This window comes from Prionailurus bengalensis, chromosome B4, assembly GCF_016509475.1.
Source record: "Prionailurus bengalensis isolate Pbe53 chromosome B4, Fcat_Pben_1.1_paternal_pri, whole genome shotgun sequence".
NCBI lineage: Eukaryota > Metazoa > Chordata > Mammalia > Carnivora > Felidae > Prionailurus > Prionailurus bengalensis.
Genome location: NC_057358.1, coordinates 67,671,325 through 67,693,388, shown reverse-complemented (window position 1 = coordinate 67,693,388; position 22,064 = coordinate 67,671,325). Strand labels below are relative to the sequence as shown.

At 38.3% G+C, this 22,064-nt stretch overlaps 1 protein-coding gene across 1 annotated transcript in view; it reads right to left on the bottom strand.

The window, feature by feature from the left end:
- The window catches only part of LRRK2 (leucine rich repeat kinase 2), a 137,826-nt gene extending 124,366 nt beyond the window's left edge, over positions 1-13,460 (bottom strand). Inside the window, exons 1-5 of the mRNA XM_043563334.1 lie at positions 13,095-13,460; positions 12,754-12,839; positions 7,813-7,922; positions 5,227-5,315; positions 2,123-2,257 (exon numbers count right to left, since the gene is read on the bottom strand). Of these exons, the coding sequence (XP_043419269.1) occupies positions 2,123-2,257; positions 5,227-5,315; positions 7,813-7,922; positions 12,754-12,839; positions 13,095-13,248 (574 nt within the window). The 5' untranslated portion in view covers positions 13,249-13,460. The remainder of the gene's footprint in view (positions 1-2,122; positions 2,258-5,226; positions 5,316-7,812; positions 7,923-12,753; positions 12,840-13,094) is intronic.
- Between the last annotated feature and the right edge of the window lie 8,604 nt (positions 13,461-22,064).

The following is a 22,064-nucleotide window of genomic DNA, read 5'->3' as shown; positions in this document are numbered from 1 at the left end:
ACATGGAGACGGCTTGGGATTCTCTCTCTTCCTCTATCTCTGCCCTTCCCCTGCTCTCTCTCTTTCCCAAAATAAATAAATAAACTTAAACAATAAAAAAAAATATTTTTAAATGGCCTTCTGGAAGCGAACATATCACAATACTTCAAAGGAGTGGTTAATGGTACACTGTTGAAAGGCAGCTCAGCTAAATCCATCAGTCCAAGAGGGGTGAACTTTGGCAAACGACAACTACGTAGACTTCAAAATACTCTATCTAAATGGCCTTGATTTCATCAGAATTATCATTAATTTTCATAATGAAAATAGTTTGATCAAGCCAATGAGTTCCATTTGGAGTCATTTTATTGGGTGGGTAGCTCAAAAACATGTATGAAAGTCTGGTTTATCTAGCCTGAGAATTGTGCTGACAAAAATGTTGGAAAACTCAGCACTCTTCAGGATCAACCTTACTTTTTTTATTTTTCAACTTGATACCAACCGTACATGTAAAATGATATGATATTGGTTAGGTTCTAATAAATGAGTATTATGGAACTTTCTCATTTTATGGTACAGTTTCCACAGTCTACTCTCAAATTTTGAAAATTCACTTCACAGGTGCCAATACATCCAGAGAACTTGATTTCCTGGGAAATTCAGAAAATTTTCTACTCCATATTTATAATCATAACACTGTCAGCACTGATGATATTTCTTTTGAATAAGGGCTTCCTTTTAACATTCCCTGGTCCTTCTCCATATGTCCTGGATGGGTCCCACAATGCTGGGGAGAGAATGATGTTAACCCTTCTTCCATGAATGAGACCATGCCCTTAAACTGCAACACAGATTACAGGCCTTGCAAGACTCATTCTGCCTGGTTCTCTTCAAAAGCTTAGTTCCAAGATACAACATTTATAGAAGATATCCCAAAAGATGTTCCTCGATTCCCCACTCACAGTAAGCTGTCTTCTCCACCAAGCCCGATCTTCAGAGAGCTGGGTTCCAGGACCATGCTGTTCTGACTATTAATAGAATCTCTTTCACTGAAATACACTTTGTACTCCTTATAAAATGTGTGTACTTTATCATCTCATCCAGGGAAAGCCAAGGGAGTATTTCCTCAGGTCTCCCATGACACTGATCACTTCTCCTGATAAATGGGTTTATTTTTATCTCAAGTAACTTTGTAACGGACGATGTTTAACTCTTTGCCTCATAGGAAGCAGAGAGCCAGATTTCTGCAAGTATACAGGACCTGAAGTAACCAGTAAATTTAACCAGGCTTTATATTGTTTCCCCTTCATACATTTCCTCATCCATTTTTCTCTCCTTTATTATAAATAACTATAAGCTGTTTAAAGTCCTTCTGGAACGAGACAGGGAATTAAATAGCTCCATTCCTGGAGCTGCCAGAAACTAAAATGGCAAACTGACAGAGACACAGAACCCACATAAGTTATTCTTATCCTAAACCTCCAGCACTGTTGGTTCTCCTAATGATGCAGAACATGCTCGGAAAATTGGTGGTAAATTGAACTGCAGTGGTGCTGACTAGCTGTGTGCCCATGGGCACGTTGCTCATGTCACCTCTCCAATCCATTTCCTCACCAAGCTGATGGAAGGACTACTGGTCCCAACCAAGTCCAAAATTACACAATAATCTCTGTTATCAATCTTAGTGCCATGCCATAAAATACCTATTTGTCTTTTTCCTAAGAGGTACTTTGTAAACCTCTTGGTTCTTTATACTGAGCCTCTAGCAATTTCTAAAACCCCTGGTGATGACTCAACACCATAAATCTGAATTTAATCTATGCTTTGGCTTCATAGTTTTATTTTTTCTTTCTTAACTCCTACACATCCGGTTTGCAAAGAGAATCTTATGCCTTGTTAAGCAATGGAAGACAGTCTACTACAATGGCATAATTTATAACCCATGAATAAAATTCATTCCACAAAACAAGCAATATTTCTTAATTAACCCCATTATGTATCCTAGACTGACAGTTCCCACTTCTTAATAAAGAATAAAATTTTACATACCTTCTTATTACCATAATTGCATTTTACTTTTCCCATAATAAACCCTTGCTTCTTCTATAAATATAAAAATAGAGATTTTGACATTTTTAAGTACCTCTTTCAAACAGCACACATAAAGCTTTGCATCCAAGTTTTTGGACTTCGTCATTGGCTGAAAATGTGCGCATGGCATCAAAAATTAACAAGAAAATATCAGTCTCTTCATCCAATATCAGCAAAGTGATTTTACCTATTTGGAAAAAAAAAAAAACATGTCCCAGATAAATAGCTGCTTTAACATTTAATGTGTTGGTTTTTACACGATGACTATAGTCTGTGGACTCTTCTTTTTGATAAACCACTTAATTCCCCCAGATGTTAGACCTATCAAGCTCTATGATCTTTCTAAGTAAAATAAATGCTCAGTACACTTTACTACAATTCTATGATTCCTAGTCAATACCTGTAGGCAAGACTTCTTTCCCTCAACTCCTGAAACACATTTCTATCTGCCTTTTAGACAACATCATTTGACTATTCCATGGGCACCCCCATATCTAGCCTGCTCCTGCTCCGTATCATCTTCGGTGATACGATCACCCAAGTTACCCAAGAGAGAAACTACCAACTCATCTTCCTTCTTCCATCCTCCCTCTCTCTTCTTACAGTCTACCTAAGCAAAGTAGGTAATTGGTCTACCAAAATTGGTCTACCTACCAATCAATTCATTACCAAGTCCTTCAAGTCTATCTTCTAACTATCTTAAAAATTCCCTTTGAAGTGCCCCCCCCTTCCTATTGTATCCAGGACCTCATCATCTCTCATTTGAAATGCAAACCCAATTGTTTAATGCTTTGCTAGGCTGAAATCCCTCCCTAACTGGCTTATGCCCTGCACTGTATTTCTAAAACACAAATGTGATCCTATAAATCCCATGCTAAAATATTCTAAGGTCTTTTCATACTGTTCAGCCTGACAAACAAGACCCTTTACAAACTCACTTCATGAACCTCATCAGCCCCACTCACTCTATGCATTGCCTCAACCCCACACATGCTAAAGTCTTCTGCTTATCACTAAACACTTTCTTGGATATCTCTTTGCATTTGCACCTGCTGCACTGAATGCCCTTGCCCCTTCCCACACCAAACATATTCCTGCCATAATTCAAGAGATAACCACACACAGCACCCATCCTGTTAATAAACACAAGTACCAGAATAGGAGTGTTAGTAGTAGTAAACACACGTCTGGCACATCACATGTCATCCACGGGTTAAAGCAGATCACTCTAACGACACATGTAAACCCACCACGACTCCATAAGGTAGGTGTGATCCCCATGTTAGAGATAAGAAGACTAAAGCACAGAAAGGTTAAGTGACCCAAAGTGACTCTGTTCAAGGTCCAACAACTAATAAGAAGCAGAGTTGGATTCCTTAGGCAATTTATGTCCATACTCCTAAGTCCTTTGAATGGGTTTGGCTACTCTCTTCTTCTCTAATGTTCCTGCAGTGGTTTCTGTCCTTTCCCTGTTGTAAGACTTTTCTCATTAAATTGAAATGATTTCTTATACTACTTTTTATGTCTTTGCCTGTCCTGTCCAATTCAGTAGCCACTAAGCACATGTGGCTTTTTAAACTAAAATTTAAATTAATTAAAAATAGATTAAATTAAAATTTAGTTTCCTACGTTTCAAGTGTTCGATAGCACGTATGGCTACTTGCCATGATACTGAAAGGTGCAACATATCCTTTATTGCAAAAAGTTATATTAGACTCTGGTGCTGGACTGTGAACTTCTACACCGTAAGAAGGTTGCCTCATCTGCCTTAGAATTCTCTGATATCAAGCACAACTGTAAGTGCCCAACAGCTACTAAATCAATTAACTAATAAGCCAAACAATAAAAACAATCCATAAGTTAACCTCGGATAAGTATCTGAAATGAACTTTAAAACACATTAAAAATGGTCTTACAGTGCAAAATTCTACATGTCATATGGAAAATACTAACGTAACCAGTCTTTTCAAGACCCATGTAAAATTTTCTAATTGTCTGCACATTGCTGACTTCAATATATTCCAGTGTTGGGAGATTTTTCAAATTCATAAACTCTCAGTTTCCTGTCCATTGCGAAAGGAAAACAAACAAAAAAGAAAAAAAGGCTCCCAAGGATGGGTTTAAAATAAATCATGGTTAAGACTAGCTGGCACATCCCACTGTATATTGTAATAAAAGGCTGTGTTGAGGACCTTCTGGCCTATCTGACCCCTCTCCTCTCATACTCTGAACTTCACCCTCCTTCTTCCTCTTTCTCCCATCTTGTCCTCATTACTTAACAGGGCCAGTGAGGGCATTTCAAATCTTTCCACCCAACAGGTTCAATCCTTATCATGTTTAGCATGATAGGTATCTTCCTGGGTATTTGCATGCACCCTCCACCACTTTGAGGGGGAAAACCCCTCCCTATCACCATGATTAGCTCCCCTGTGAGCAACCTTTCTTGTCAGAACCTTATATAATAGCAAGTGTCCATCACAGCAATGATCACAACTATTGCACTGAACCAAGATTCTTTGTTTTCAGGTACATAATCCTCCAAGCAGAAGTGTCCTCAAGGAAAGAACCTGATATGTGGACTCAGACCCTGTTTCTACTAGTTATTGGCTGAGGCGACCTCTTTGTGTTTAAATGTCCCTCACTAGAAAACTGAGATCAATACCTATCTCAAGAGACATTCTGAGGATTACGTTTGTAAAAGCATGTGAAGTATTTTACATGTGAAGCCCGGCATCTAACATGCATTCAAGAAGTAATGTTATGTAGTTTTAAAATATTACTATTATGTCATACCCTAGAATATACAGAAAACATATAAGAAATATAATGAAGAAAGGTAATAATGACAAGGTCATGTTTAGCCAACAAGCTAACGGGAATGTGACGTGTAGGGCCAGGTTGGGGAGCAAAGCTGGGGACAGAAATTAGGTTTGGGAAAAACACATAAGGTGATGCTTAAAGCCAAAGATATTGGGTGGGATTTTTGAGGGAAAAAGTATATGCAAAAGAGATAAGATGAGAAAACAGAAACAGAAAGAATTTTAGAAGTCAGATATTTAGGTTATATTCTTATTCTTTAAAAAGACATTTGGCAAATCGTTTAAAATACTTCTTTAATTTGAGTCACCATTAAAAACATACCTGTGTATATATTACCTGAAGTTAGGAGGAGATCTAAGGCCTTTAGTCCAACTGTTAACAGGTTTACACTGGCATTATGAACTGTTAGCATTTTAAGAATCAGTCTGTAATTAAAAACAGAAATGAAGATAAGAGCGAATTATCATATCTAGATGTTTGCTTTTTCAGATATTGTGTTTCACTCCCCTATATTTTCATTCATCTCATTGTATTTCATTCCCTACATTGAATCTTGTGTAGTTTTACTTCCATTAAAACTGAGCCAGACTTGGGGCGCCTGGGTGGCGCAGTCGGTTAAGCGTCCAACTTCAGCCAGGTCACGATCTCGCGGTCCGTGAGTTCGAGCCCCGCGTCAGGCTCTGGGCTGATGGCTCAGAGCCTGGAGCCTGTTTCCGAATCTGTGTCTCCCTCTCTCTCTGCCCCTCCCCCGTTCATGCTCTGTCTCTCTCTCTGTCCCAAAAATAAAATAAACGTTGAAAAAAAAAATTAAAAAAAAAAAAAAACTGAGCCAGACTTATAACAATTAAGAGGGCAATATTATGAGTCTCAATAAAGAAGTTATACCTTTTTCCTACGAATATTCAAATTCAATTATTAATTACTTTTACTCAACTCCATATCCAAAGTATCACAAAGAATTATATACATCAAGAGATGAAGCTCATTTTTATGTGTGATATAAACTTGTGAATTACATGTTATGCATGTTGATATATTAAAATATACAGAGGTGTAATAAAGATGTTAGTTTGTACAGATAATTAACAATCCACATGAATAATTAAATCATTCATTTTTACTAATTTTGAAAGAGGAATTAATAATATTTTATCATAGTGAACTCAGTATTAATCAACAATATTCAATTAGTTCAAATTCATTAAATTTCTCCCTGAGCTAATCATTTCTAAAATATACAATTTTTAGTCTATCTCTACCTACTAGTACTTAGCTTTACATCATTAGAAGACAGAGCCTGGTGACATTCACCAGTTGGCAAGGTGAGAAACTGAGACACTCTGTCCCTCTACTCCCTGTCAATTCTCTTCCAACCCCGCATTGCCCTGCAAGCCCCTGCACCACACCCCACGCCTGACTTCATCTCTACACCAGATTTCTTCTTTCATACTGTAAGCCTTTGGTGGAGAAAAGCCCTTGAATATGGGGAGATTATGTTTTACAATAAAGTTTGCTGGGAATGATCTAATATGCTCCACTACAGAAAGCAGTGTGTCTACCTTGTTCACACTACCTCAGGCCTAAAGTAGGAGTGAATAAATGATGAATGGAGGGTAACTGAATAAATGAATGAATGAGTCAATGAGACTCCCTATAGGAATGTTCATGTAATTTAATTTGAATAGTCGGTTTGTACTGGAATATGACTAGATAAGTTTTCTAAAACTCCCTAAGTTATAGATTGCTAATCTTTGGGGATTTTGGAAATTCTCAACCAAACCAAGGGACATGTAACATTTCAGTTACTAATTACAGTTAAATTTTATATAATTCCACATTAAATGCCATATACTTTAGAACTGACTCATAGAATCTCAGAAATTGGTTTGGAGATGATTAGCATACAGTAAATGTGAATATGTCCTTTTCAAAACACTCTTTAGATCCTGGAAACTGAAGAACAACAACACATAAAACTTCAAAGATGGAAAAACAAGCACAGATAGGGTCACCTATGAACAAACATCTCTGATCTGTTTAGATTTGCAGCAATGGTTGATACTAACAAGCAATACAAAGATGTTACGTTTGTTTTGCATAAAAAAAAACGTTTTTTACAAGCTATTATGTCATTGAAAGCAATCGGTATTCACTTCTCTGTGGTAAAGAAAAGTCACATTAGTTACCCGGAACACCTAAGGTTAATGCCAGAAGACAATTTTTAAATGTCAAGGAAAAAAGCTATCCAAAAGGGATTTTCCTGGAAACACTTTTTTCATCAGAAAATTTTTTCTTAACTAATTATGGCTAAAGAAGTGGTCTCATCCATGAAGTCATTGTGTTGCAAATTGCCGTAACCAACATAGCTGGTAAAACAGCTATCAAGATTCGGCTGCAGATGTGCTAAAAGGTAATTTCCTCTTTTTTCTTCATTTTGAAAGCTGTGGTTTAAGCTCATAAATATAGATGTATGAATATAGAGGAAGGTACTTTTTAAAGACAGTAAAGCATAAACTTTAAAATTACTATTTACAGAACTTTTCAGTACCCTTCATTTTTTTTAACAACTAGTGGCTTATATCAGTTCTACAATTAAAAATTAAAATACTTCTCGGTTTGAATTCATAAGTAGTCATCAAAAATCTAAAACTTAATCAACTGCATAACTGGATCATTACATTATTAAAATAGTAATAGCACCTAAATTCTACCTCAAATACTGGCTTTCTAATTCAATTAGAGAACATACTCCTGAGTCGAAAGCTCTCTATAAATATAAGCCATCGGTTCAGAAAAAATACCCGCATTTTAAAGGATTTTGCCAGATTGGCTTGGATTACAAATATATGATATATAAAAGGTGGGGCTGTCATATGTACAGGTAAATAACAAGGTTTGTTTTTACACGTCTGTCATACTTACTGGTGGATCCCAAGTACTTCCCAATCACGTCCAATATCCTGCGGTCCCATTAAGCTTTGCATTGTATTTGGACAGATTTCTATCAATTTGCATAGAAGTGACCAACCCACCTGAAAGCAAGAAAATCAAATATTCACATCTTTTAAACATGCTAATGGAACAGATTCATTCTAAGTGGAATAGGTGACTACAATATTTTTAAATAATTATTTTAAAACAAAATGATATCCTAAAATGCTTACTGAGGAAAGCAAGCCATATAATTAAAATACATTTTTCTCCAAATATCATACCAAAAGCGCATACAAAAAAATAGTAAAGCGTTTCTGAATGATGAAGGAAATAGACTGTCTATTATCTAAATAAAAAGAAATGAAATGAAACACAAAAAGTAGTTTCAGAGGACATACCAAGATTATGGAAGTACAAGATTTTCAAGTCACATCTACCTGACAGTTGGTGGTAGGAAAAAAAATGAAGTGGTTGAAATGGAGGATTAGAGGAAGTTGGAGATTTGATAGCAAAGTAAGTTATTAGGAAAGACTGCCCGCGCAGGTAGGGTAGCTAGAATAATTAGCAGAGAAGTAGAACTGTCTGACGGCAAGCTAATGTCTGTTACAGGAAGAAGAGAAAGGCGCTGTAAGAAAGACAGGAGGTAGAATTTATCAATGGATCCCTCTAGGTTTCTTTAGAACATCTAAATATGAGTTGATGAGATGTCGGCATCAGAAATGCCCCTAGACTTTTTCACATTTCCAAGTGAAATATGATCTTACTGATGTATTTTAAATATATCTTCTTTCAGTACGTTCACATGATACCAACTTGAATAAGCTGCTCTTCTGGAAAAATACAATTTTTTTAAATACAACTTTTTTTTAAATGCGGTATTTGAATTTCAAACAAGAGATTAAATTTAACTCATTCCGCTCTATAGTCCTTTCTAAACTTAAGGAATCCTCCATTCTTTCTCCTATACTACAGAACTAGATTTGATATAGTCAAAAAAGGAAAACCCAAATAGAAAATGCATAAATATGTAGCCTCTAGAGATTTATGAAAAAGCGTCTAAATATGATGTGTGATAAATGCCGATATTATATGAATCCTGACAGTGGGATTCACTGTTGGTCAGAATTACCCAGAGAACGATACAAAATAGGAAAGGTAGGACTTGAGCCAGATTTCAAAGGAATTAGAAACCTGGGCATTCAAAAAGGGAAATGGAAGCCTCTGAAACTGATAAGCTGTAGGGAGAGTAAGGTGCTGAATGGTAAAGATAGGGCTGCGGGAGGGCTCTTGCTAGACAAAACCGGATGCATAAACGAACCCAAGTGATGCAGAGCTCAATAACAGCATGAGAATTTCTGCGCATCCAATGAGGGATAATGGCACAAGTTTGTTGTTTACAGGAATAAACAAGGTATATTTCCTAAAATAAAAATGATTCCACAAGATCTCTTTACAACATTATTTCTTAATGTTTTCTGAATTAAGCATGGATTGCTTTACTCTGCCATTACATCCTTTTACATAATGTCAAATTGCTTGAAAAGGCAGCAATTTCTGACAGCTATTTTTACCTATATTTAAGTAGGACATCCTCCTCCATGTAAGCTGAAGAGACATTGACAATCCAGCTGTCATAGAAACTGGCTATTTTTGTGCTTGCGTAAAACACACTGAGAATTTTTCCCAAGTATTTAAGAAAATAACATTTGGAACAGCTTCCAGTGGAAAATAAATCACAAATCACATAGAATGCACTACTCACTTCTGTACCTGCATGACTGGCTCAAGGAGAAAACCTGTTTTGTTTTGGCTGGTGAATAAGGAGCATCAGTAATTGCTTTGCAAAAAGACTGAGGCAACTGAACCTCTAGGATTAAAGAGAATCACTGGCAGCAGAGCAGAGGTAACAGGTGACCCATTAACCTATTCAATTAAAAGCTTATCTCCCAGAGAGAAGGTTCCTATCCCATGCAGTTATAATACAATTAAATTGGTAGTTTCACTTATTATAATTATTCCGTAAATTCCAGCATCTAATTAATGCACAATGGCAAAGAGTCTAGGGGTTAAAGGCAATTTTAGTCACTCTCATTTATTTTGCTCCCTTACTTCAAACGTTGAAACTGTGGATAAATACAAGTAACGTAAAATTAAGGAGCACAGAGAAATGATGAGATGCCTGTCAGAAAAAGGAAAATACAAGACAGCTAGCCTAACTACTAATTCCCTAAAGACTGTCATTTATTAAGGGGCATTAATAAAATATAAAAGACCTTGAAAATGCAAATTTGGAATCTGGAATATCATGTTAAATGAACTCTGGAAACAAACTTTTTTTTTTAATTTTTTTAATATTTACTTATGTTTGAGAGACAGACAGAGCCTATGTGGAGGAGGGGCAGAGAGAGAGGGGGAGACACAGAATCTGAAGCAGGCTCCAGGCTCCAAGCTGTCAGCACAGAGCCCGATGCAGGGCTTGAACTCTCGAGCTATGAGATCATGACCTGAACCAAAGTCAGATACTTAATCAACTGAGTCACCCAGGTGCCCCTGGAAACAAACTTTAATATTTACTTTTGAATTCACCTTACCTTCTTAAATTCATCATTCAGTAAGTTTCAATTCCGCACTTCCAACTAATTCAATGTAGAAAGCATTAAAGAATATCTGTACTAATTATGCCACAAATATGAAGAAATTTGAAACAAAAAAAAACCCACTTCCTTTTAAGTGGGGTATTAAAGTATCAGTAGAGAGCGGCGCCTGGGTGGCTCAGTTAAGCGTCCAATCTCACACAGGTGAGCAGTCATGATCTCAGGGTCTGTGAGTTCAAGCCTTGCGTCGGGCTCTGTGCTGACAACTCAGCCTGCTTCAGATTCTGTGTGTGTGTGTGTCCCTCTCTCTGCCCCTCCCCTGCATGCTCTCTCTCTCTCTCAAAAATAAATAAACATAAAAAAATGTTTAAATATCAGTAGAAAGACCTGTTTCTACATCTCTTTCATAAGACCCATGATAATTAAAATTGATAATGTAATAGTGCCTGGCTTGGCCACGGTATTTGCAGCAAACCACTGTGTTTCTTACTTGTACAAAAAGCTTGTGAATTCAGCAGCTAGTGGACTACAAGGTGGAAAGTGAATCTGAAGATATATGAAGACTTGAGTCCTGGCTCTGTCATTAGCTTTGTGATCCTAACTGAGCTACTTAACTCCGAGGTAAAAGTGGCCAGTGAGATTTCTGAAAGGACACGGAGATTCCGGTGAGAATCAAATGATGTCAAATACATAACGCATTTTGCATACTGATACACGTATGGCGCTAAAACTAATAATTTCATTCCATTAAATACCAAATCAAAAGACAATTCCTTATTTCCTTGCATCCTTTGTCTCTGGTACCCACTGGACAAGGATATCAAGTGACATTCATAACTACTCCAGACAAACATGTCCAGGCTTGGGCAGCTTCTAAAACAAAGAATGAAATGGTGCATATGTTCCAGCTTCCCCTGGATTCTCAAGTTTAGCACTGTCTCCTCTGCACCCTGCAGACCAAGCCCTCCCAGGGCCCTGAGGATTCTGAATTTCACCCAACAAGGGGACTCTCTCTATCGAGCATGGAATCCAAGGAAGACAGGCTGCCAGACAAGGCACTTTTGAACACAAAAGCAGAGGCAAGTAAGAAGGGATGGTGTGGGTGGAGAGCAATGTGACTCATATTTCATGGGCAAAATTCAGACACTGGGTGCTAAATGGAACATTGTCTTTATCATGCCTCCATCTTTTCATGATTTTGTCTGCTAACAACTGAAAATTAATAGTCAGATGGGAAATATTTCAGTTGAAGAAAAATTAAAATAACCATTTATCCCAGGTAGAAATATCCTCACAGAATGGGGCGTCTGGGTTAAGCAGTCGACTTGAGCTCAGGTCATGATCCTGGGGTCTGTGGGTTCAGGCGTCGCATCAGGCTCAGTGACAGCTCAGAGCCTGGACCTGCTTCGGATTCTGTGTCTCCCTCTCTTTTTACCCCTCACGCTCTTTCTCGCTTTCTCTCTTTCAAAATAATAAACATTAAAAAATATTTTAAAAAATAAATAAAGATAAAGGAAGGTAGGTGTATGGTTCATCCAAACCAGACATAGCTGGATACAGAGATGAACATAAAAGATGAAGGTAGATAGACACAGATTTGGAGATCTCCAGATAATTTCTTACTTCTGTTTAACCTCTCCAGTATTAAAAAAAACACTGGCTTTCTGACTACACCTTCACAGAATTCAAAGTTCAAATCTCTTTCCCTCTAGCACCCAGCAGCATGCAAATGACAAAGCTGCTTTCAGTTCTCTAAATCTCAAAATCTACAAAGGAAGTTAATACATTAGGCAATAATTTGTTTTGACTGTAAATCATCCTTAACTATCACCTCAGGACCCCCTTTTTTTTAACATATTTGAGGTATTTAGCAAATTGGCCAGTTACGTCTTTTTAATAATTTAACTATTACTAAACTTTCTTACTGTTACTTATTCTCCTTTCCCAAACTATTCACTCTTGTGTCATCTCTAAGACATGCTGTACATTGGTAAAGATTCTTAGAATAATTTGATTAAATGCTGATGAACTCATCCAGCCAATAACAGAACTAAATCTCAACCCATTAGTATTTCCTGCCCACCACCAACCATGTTCTGTAGGTCTGTGGTATAAATTCATCTCTACAAAACCATTAGGGGGCATTCAGTGGGCCCTTTCGCACCATTAACATTTGATAATGATTTGACAACCCTTCCTTCTTAAAGTCACAGTCAGTGGTCTGTCAAGCCAAATGTCAGAAATAACCCAGCACTTCTGGGCACATAATATTGACAGAAAAACATGTATTTCCAAAGAGAAGGGGGAATGGGCAACATGAAAACAATTCCTTTACCTGCTGCACACTAGCGACTCTCATATACAAGTCCAAGACGATCAACACAGGCACGTGGACATTTTTGCCTTGAAATAACTTGGAGGCTGGAAAAGAAGGGGGTAAGGGAAAAGAAGCAAAGTGAGGACTCACGCACCCCCTTTTGGGTCGGAAACAAAAGTGGGCGCAAGACCTTCCTGGTATTCTCAGCTCCTTTCTTGCCCTAAGGAGTAGAGAGCGTTTGTGGCTTCTCAAGAGTCCAGGTCTGTGCAGCTCCAAAGTGCGAGAGAGAAAGTTTGCAAAAGAGGCAGCGCGGGGGTGGGGGATGGGGGGAAGCAAATAGTTTGCTTGCAGATGATTACCGTGGTCCGCGTACGTGAACACCAGCAAATCCTCCAGAATTTGGACCAGGGTCTCTATCTGTTTTCCTTCCTGGACATTGTTCAGCCTGACTATCAACTTCTTCAGAGTTTCCTCGTCCTCCTCCTCGCACCCCTGACAGCTACCACTGGCCATGATGCACCCTGCTCCAAGCCGACCGTCCCTCCCGCACGAAGGCCGGCGGTCCGGGCAAGGCGCAGGGGCGCCGCGGCGGCTCTCGGGGACGAGCGCAGTTCACGGCCCGCAGCCAGCGCTCCCCGCCAGCCCCATCCGCACCCGCGCCCGCCTGTTTATGAGGAAGGCGGCGGCTCCCCGCCCAGCTCTGCCCTCCCTCTCTGCAGCCCTCCTCCTCGGCTTCCTCCTCCCCCACCCAGGCTCCAAACACGAGCTCAGGGGCCTGCGCGAGGCTCGGCCGGGGTACGGCGCCCGGCAGAACCGCGGCGGGCTTGCGGGTCGCCGCCTGAGCGGGGCCCCGCCGGGGGACCGCGGCCCCGGCCCCCGCGCGGGCCGAGACCCGAGACCCGAGACCCGACCCCCGACCCCCGGAGGGCGCCGCCTCCCGGGACCGGATCCCGCTCGCCGTGGCGGCGCAGCCAGGAGTCGCGGAGGAAGAAACTGACTCAGCGCGCCCGGCGGGCTCCCAGGCCCGGAGCCCCGCAGCCGCGGCGGGAGGAGGCGCGCGGTCTGCAGCCCGGCGGGAGACCCGCCCCACCCCGACCGCCTGAGCTCCTTCTGCCCCTCGGAGGGTCTGGAAACTAGGAAAAAGGAAAAGGAAAGCCTCCGCCTATCTCAGATCTAAGAATAGAAATCTGGGCGTTGGGAAAGGAGGACACCGCCCAGTTGGCCCCTTTTAGGAAAACATGTTCCCCCTATAGGGAGATGAGTAATTCTCTACCTCCCCCCCTCCCAGGGATGGAGAGAGATTTTTGCAATCAAAATGAGCCCAACTGAAGACTTTTTTCTATGGTTGTTGTGGCTTTTTGCAGGGAAGGAAATAATCACACACACACACACACACACACACACACTTATCTAAGCTCTGTTGGCTTAAGTGAGTCCACTAAACTTAACTTTTCAGGAAAATTTCAGTTCGCACTCTGTAGGGTCTTCGTAATCAGGGCACTCCAAAGTAATCAGTCCTCAGCACTATTAAAACTAAAGAGAAACACTGGGGAAATGAAAAGAAAAACAGAAAACCAGAAAGGGTGAAACATACAATCCGATACATTGTTCCGTTGGTACTGAAAAAAACTTAGTAGTGTCTGTAACCCTAAAGTAGAAAAAGAAAAAATAAAAAGTACCAAAGTAAAGTGTTTTTCAGGAGGAGAAACCTAAGCAAGAAAGCAAGAGCCGGTGTCGACAAGGTTGGACAAAGATGAACTACTGCCTTCAGATGATCTGTCCTGGGGGTCATACACAGAAGTTAGCTCTGCAGCTTTAGATGGCTTGCTTTTGCTTTAGTTGCCTTATCCTGATGACAATTCTGAAACGGATAAGAGGACTACTTATCCTTCTTGTACTAATGAGGACATTGAGATTTAGAGTTGATAAGATAAGACGATTGTAAGAGTCGCACTCACGGATAGGAAGCTGAGAGCCTTGACCCAGGTAGTTCTCTTAATGCCAAGCTGAAGGTTCTGTACACTCTACCCCTTTAATCACAATGAGCTAGGTTTCCTAATATGTTAGTAAATTTGCAAATTCTAATTCAATCTCAATATTGTGAATATGCTATGTTGTCATAAAAACGTTTTTATCTTTCACAGACACATGCTAATATTTCAGTTCAAATGAGAGAACCGCTAGGATTTGCTTCAGAGTAATCCAGGAGTGAAGAAAGGGGTGATATATACAGATGGATGTAGAGATGAAATAATACTAACTTTTGAATGGATAGTGGTTAAACATAGGTGATGGGTTCATGTGGTCTATGGCACTATTTACTCTGTATAAATTTGCCACAATGAAAACAAAACAAAAAACTCTCAACATTGTTATCTTTATCTTACCTGCATTACATCCTTTTCTAATTGGTTTCTGAACTTGTTTCAACTTCTGACTAACCAATCAATATCTCCAAACATTCCTAAAAATTCTCCCTTCCATGCCTTCCTCCCCTTTCCTCTGATTCTGTTTCTCCTCCCCAGTCTGCTGGATATTTTCTTGCAAAAAATCAAAAACTACCTCCCTTCCAAAGAAAAATAAATCTAAATTAAAAAGTGTCTCCTCTTGTCCGCAATTCTTTCATCCACCTCTTGACTATTGAATACTGTGTGTTACCCAGATTGTCGGAGAGGTAATACAGAAACATAAATTCTCTGCGGCAAGCATTCTGTCAAACTACTGCAGTGGTCAGGTAAAGTATCTGCTTAGCTTTCAAAAATGTTAAATTGATTAACTAAAATCCCAAGACACATTAACTCTGCAGATAGTTAATAGGACTGAAAAGGAAGGCTACAGGCAAAAATTCTTGATAGGGGTGGTGTTCAGTGGAGAATAAAATGGTGCTGGAATATTTGGCTAACTTCCTAGGAAGAAAAAAATGAGATACATGGCTAATTACAGCAAACACTAAAACAAATTCCACGTGGATAAAAATGTTAAATGAAAATTATTTTAAAGAGAAAATATAGATAATAGTTATTTAATCAAAATTTTATGGGGAAACATAAAAGCTAAGAGAAAAAGCACAGAAGATTAGTATATGTGACTCCTTAAGAACTTAAATTTTCTACTGTCAAGGAAAAAAAATAGGAGTAAAAAGCAAAGGGTAAACTTAAAAAAGGGGGCAATACATATGAAAAAAAAACAATTAGACTTAATCTTTTAAAAGTTCTTACAAATCACTGGGGGAGGGGGTGGCAGTGGGAGGAGGAAAGGCACTCCACAGATATCCCAGGAAAAAAATGGGTTAAAGATCTGAACAGGACATTCACTATGAATGGACAATAAGAAAACTATGTTCATAACTATACAAAAAATTGTATTCCTCAACATTAGTAACATACAATGATACAATGTAATTCTCTGTGTATGTGTGTACAATACCAATAGTGAGAAAGTAAGAGAACTTGAGAATAGATGTAACATTTTTTAAATCACTTATGAAGAGGGGCGCCTGGCTGGCTCAGTCCATTGAGCTTCTGACTTCACTTGGGTCTTGATCTCACAGCTCCTGGGTTCGAGCCCCCGTGTCGGGCTCTGTGCTGACAGCTCAGAGCCTGGAGCCTGCTTGGGATTCTGTGTCTCCCTTTCTCTCTCTCTCTGCCCCTCCCCCACTAGCGCGTGTGTTCTCCTCTCTCAAGAATAAACATAAAAAAAATAATAAATAAATCCTTATGAAGAAATTATTAAACTATGTTAAAAGGCATTAATAAGGGATAAATAAATAGATGGACCATGTCAATTAATGAGAAGATTAAATGTCAAAAGGATGGTAGTTCTCCACAAGGTAATAAAAACAATGCAAGTCTAATGAAAATCTCAGCAAAAAAAAATGTTATAGATTTAAACAAGAATGAAGGACCTAGAATATCCAAGACACTTTTGAAGAAGGACAAAGTGAGAGAATTGCTCAATTAAACATTGAGTCAGGACCTCCATTGCCTTTTGTTAATTTTCCAGAGGAAAAAAAGTACCAATGATTGGGTGGGATATGGAGCAACCAGAATACTTACACAGAACTGGTAGGGGTGTAAATCAGGACAATCACTTTGGAAACCAATATGACAGTATCTAGTAAACCTGAAGATGTGTGCATCCTATGACCCAGCACTTTCTCTCCACAGATATCCCATGGGGACACTCACATATGCGCAAGGGAAGTTGTATAAAAATGTTCAGTGCAACGGTGCCTGGGTGGCTCAGTCAGCTGAGCATCTGACTTCAGCTAAGGGCATGATCTTGCTGTCCGTGAGTTCAAGCCCCGCATTAGGCTCTGTGTTGACAGCTCTGAACCTGGAGCCAGCTTCAGATTCTGTGTCTCACTCTCTCTCTGCCCCTCCCCTTCTTACTCTCTCTTTCTCTCTCTCTGTCTCTCTTTCTTTCTCTCTCAGAAATAAATAAACATTAAAAAAAATTTTTAAAAAGACTAAAAAAATGTTCAGTGCAACATTTTTGCTTATAATGAAAATGAAAACCACTTGAATGTCCCATCAACACTTATATTGCATATATTTATATAACGGACTTATATAAACCTGTGTAAATTATTGAACTAGAGCTCCATGTATCAACATGACTAAATAGCAGAAAGTATAATACTAGGCTTTTATAAAAGTTACAGTAGGATACATATTCTACTATGATATCAATACTCTAATGTTATAAAACATGCAAAGTTGCATCTACTTTAGGGATATATACATATGTAGTAACAGTACAAAAATTATACATGGGAATAATAAATTCTAGCTAGTGGTTATCTCTGGGGAAAGGAAAGTAGAAACACATCCAAGAAGAATTGGAAGCTACAATTATGTCTGTAACCTTTTTCTCTTAAGCTTATTATTGGGTACATGAATGTTCATTATATAATTATCTATACTCTATATTTCTAACTTATTTCATAATAAAAACAATCAGATGTATGTGCAACTTCCCTGGTGCTCAAAATAATCAATAAAGCAACAGATTAATTCTTTTTACTCACCAAATTAACAAGTCTTTGAAATTTGTAAGCTTGTACATGAGGACAGAATAAATTATTCATAACATATAAAACTATGACATAAATTTATAGACTTTTGATCCAAATTTTGCTAATAAATAATAAAAATGTACCTGCCTAATGAAACTGCTGAAAATAGATAAAATAAACTCATGCATAATAGTGGTTCTTGTTAGATGATAGAATTACAAGTGATTTTTATGGTATTTATACTTTTTCTGTGTTTTTCAAGTTCTCCACAGTAAATGTGTATTACAACAAGAAATAAGGCAAAGTAATTTACAAAATACAATTTTTTACCTTAAAAGTAGAAAACTTATTTGGAGAATATGACTTACTGAAGTCCAGTGGACTCATTGGATATGTGCTATAATTCAAAAGTCTACATAGCCCACAGATGATAACCCAAGTAATGTAGTCTAATTCTCAGAAATATTTCACGGATGTCGTATATTCCACAGAACATCTTGGATTTCGTTCTATACCCACACCCTGACAAAAGAGTCTCTGGAACAGAACAACCCTTCCATGAGTTTCCGGTACTTGGTGGAATAAGTGAATGAATGGCAATGGCAGACCAGAGGAGTAAAATGATCTTCCCAGAGTCATCACTAGAAGGCAGAGCTGAACTGCATCACATTGAGTTCTTAGACTCTGCGTCCAGACTTTTTCCATCACTTTGTTTTTTTCTTGTTTTTTTTTTTTTTTTTTTTTTTTAGGTGAGTTTCATTAAGCCAGAGACAGGCTATCTAATCACTGAACCCTCACTTACCCTTTATCATCTGTGCCTTATTTATTCAGAAAGCAACTTTCTTTTCTGGTTTCTGAACTACAGATAAAAATTACAGCTGTGCTCATGATATGATATTTTCCTATCAGTTGAAATAATCTCTCATTAAAGTCAAATCTGATACTCTGAGATTATAACAGCAGAATATCTGTAGTCTTCATGCTTGGTTTGCTCAGGAAAGCAGCCTTCCAAATTTATATGCTGTTATCATATCCTTGTTTAAAAGTTTTAGAAGTGCATATATATATTAAGGGTGCCATAGAAAAACAGAAACAAAAGCATAAAAAATTAACCCAATATCTATTTCACCCACAATAGATCATTGTCCATATGATGCTGGGCACCTTATAAGTAATTAAAAATATTTGGGGGGTTAAATAAAATAAATTCTTGATCACGGTACTTAACCTCTGCTGGTAAAATAATGTTAAGAATAAAAATAATGAAATGATTAATATTTATTATTACATTCTTTTATAAGAAAAAAAAGCTACTAAAAATTTCATGTTAGGAGAAACATTGTTTTTACCACCTGATAAATAAATGGTATCTTTAGAAAATAGTTTCATGGGGCACCTGGGTGGCTCAGTCGGTTGTCAGACTTCAGCTCAGGTAATGATTTCACGGTTCATAGGTTCAAGCCATGCATTGGGCTCTGTGCTGACAGCTCAGAGCCTGGAAACTGCTTGGGATTCTGTGTCTCCTTCTCTCTCCACCCTTCTCTCTCTCTCTCTCTCTCTCTCTCTCTCAAAAACAAACATTAAAACAAACAAACAAAAAAAAGAACATAGTTTCATATCCCTAACAAAGATAGTTAGAATATAAAGGCACATACATACTTGGGTTCCAAATGAAGAGATACATATTAATCTTATCTTCCACCACTAATACTAGTTTCTGGAAAATTTAGATGACTATCCTAAGTGGATGATTTTTTTTTTTTTTAAGTAGGCTGCATGATCAGCACTGAGCCCGTCGTGGGGCTTAGAACTCACAACCCTGAGATCAAGACCTGAGCTGAGATCAAGAATCAGACACTTAACCAACTGGGCCACTCAGGTGCTCCCTAAGTGGATGATTTTATTTAAATCTATTGTAAGGAGTATACATCTTTCTACACTATTTAAAAATTTTTATTGTCGAATTAGTTTGCAGTAGTTTTTTGAGATTAGTAAGAAGACAAATTTGGACCATAAACAGAAGAATATTCCCAGATATTCAGTCAGTAAGTCAACAACTACAGTAGGCCCCTTTAATCTGCAGTTTCACTTTCCGCAATTTCAGTTACCTATGGTCAACTGCAGACAGGAAGTAGAGGATCCTCCGTGGGTAGGTCAAAAGCAGCCTAAGGGCACATCACAATGCCTGCCTGAGTCTTTCACTATACTTCATCTAGCCCAGGGGCATTTTATCTTCCACATTAGCACAAGAAGACAGTTGAATACAGTACAATAAGATATTTTGAGAGAGACCACATTCATATAACTTTTATTACAGTATGCTGTTATAATTGTACTCTTATAGTTAGTATGCTAATTTCTTACTGTACTTAATTTATGAATTAAACTTTACATAGGTGTGTTACCTCAGAGATATTGCAGGTTCAGTTCCAGACCATCACAATAAAGTGAATATTTCAATAAAGTGAGTCAAATTAATATTTTTGTTTCCCAGTGCATATAAAACTTACATTTATCATATACCACAGCCTATTAAGTGTGCAATAGCATAATGTCTAAAAAAATGCACATACTTAATTAAAAAATACTCTATTGCTAAAGTAGGTTTACCATCATCTGAGCTTTCATCAAGTCATAATCACAGATTACCGTAACAAATATAATAATAATGAAAAAGTTTGAAATGTTGGAGAATTATGCAAATGTGACATAGAGACACGAAATGAACAAATGCTGTTGGGGAAATGGTGCTGATAGACTTGTCTTTGCAGGGTAGCCAAAAACCTTAATTAAGGGGAAAAAAATGTAGAATCTGTGGAAGCACAATAAAACAAGGTATGCCTGAATAGAGGGCTCAGTAGTATTTGCGGTTTTAGCCATTCAGTGAGTCTTGGAACATATCCCCCGCAGATAAGAGAGGACTGCTATATTGTATACCTACCCAGTTTGAGCTCTGCGTTGTGTCTTAGGGACCCAAAAGACACAATCTGTACTCTATAGTAGCTCATAGTCTAGTGAGACCAATTTTCAGACAATTGTGAAGCAATACAGCACAGAATTATTCTAAGGGAAGAAAGGAAAGGACCAAGACTGCCTAGCAAATGTTTGAGGCTTGACGAAATCACCATGCATGTAAACAGAGGAAGAGAGGGAACCCTGGAATGTGAGGAGTGAAAGAGAAACAAATGGCCCAGGAGGTATACAGTGAGGGAGTGAAAGGAAAAATAGGGGAGAATGGAGGAAAGTATGTGGAAGGGGAAGTGTTTACCAGTAAGGTCAAGAGCAGGAAAGACTTAAAAGTACCCTTTGAATTGGGTAACACCGGAGAACAGTTCTGCACAGTGGTGAAATCTAAAGCTCAATTACAGAGATGGGAATGCATGAGTGTTTTACAAGTGGTGTTAGTCTTCAGGTATTATTTGGATATTACTGAGGTGCTGTTTTTCACATTGTATATGTCTGTAAGACGACTCTAATTCTTGCCTCTGATTATCTCTATATTGGAATGTTAACCTTTCCCCCTAAATTAGCATTTCTTTCCATTTACAAGTAAAACTCCTGCTTAAAAAACAACAACAACAACAAAAAAAACCAAAACCTAAGTTGCCACCAACAGTTGGAAAATTTATTTGTTTTATTGTGAGCTAGAAAAAGAACCAAGAGAGAAAAATATTGACACAGTCCCTTACACCCCCAGGGGTATGTTGTTACTGGCAGCCAGAACATGGGAACCAGAGAGAGGAGCTCCCAACCCCCTTAAGAACTTGGGGAAAAATGAGGCACAAAATCAACAAAAGCAGAAAAGACCAAAATGATACATGGAAATCATTTCAGAGAAACACCTTCACCCAGATTAGCAACACTATATTTACCTAATGAAATATATTAACATATCTAAAGAACAAATGTATTTATCTGATTGGTATTGGAGGTCAACTAGGGAAATATAGGTGAAGAACAAAATAGGTAAACTTTAGTGCTTATCCAGGAGAAGTCATTGTTCGGATAAACTCTGACAGAACGGTGACGCAAAAGCAGACTGCCCTGTTGGATAGCGTGTCTTGACCATTAGCTTTTAAACCCTCTGATGAAGTTATGCTATCACCAAGATGAAGGAAGGAAAGGAAAAAAGAAAGAAGAAAAGGAAAAAAGGAAGGAACCTATGAATACATAAATTACTTCAACAGTTGTTTAGTGAGTATCTGTTATGTGCTAGGCATATAACATAACTGTTTAGTTAAAACTAAACATAGAGTTTACAATCTAGGGACGTTACAGTGCTGAGTAGCAAGTACTGTAATGAGGAATGTAT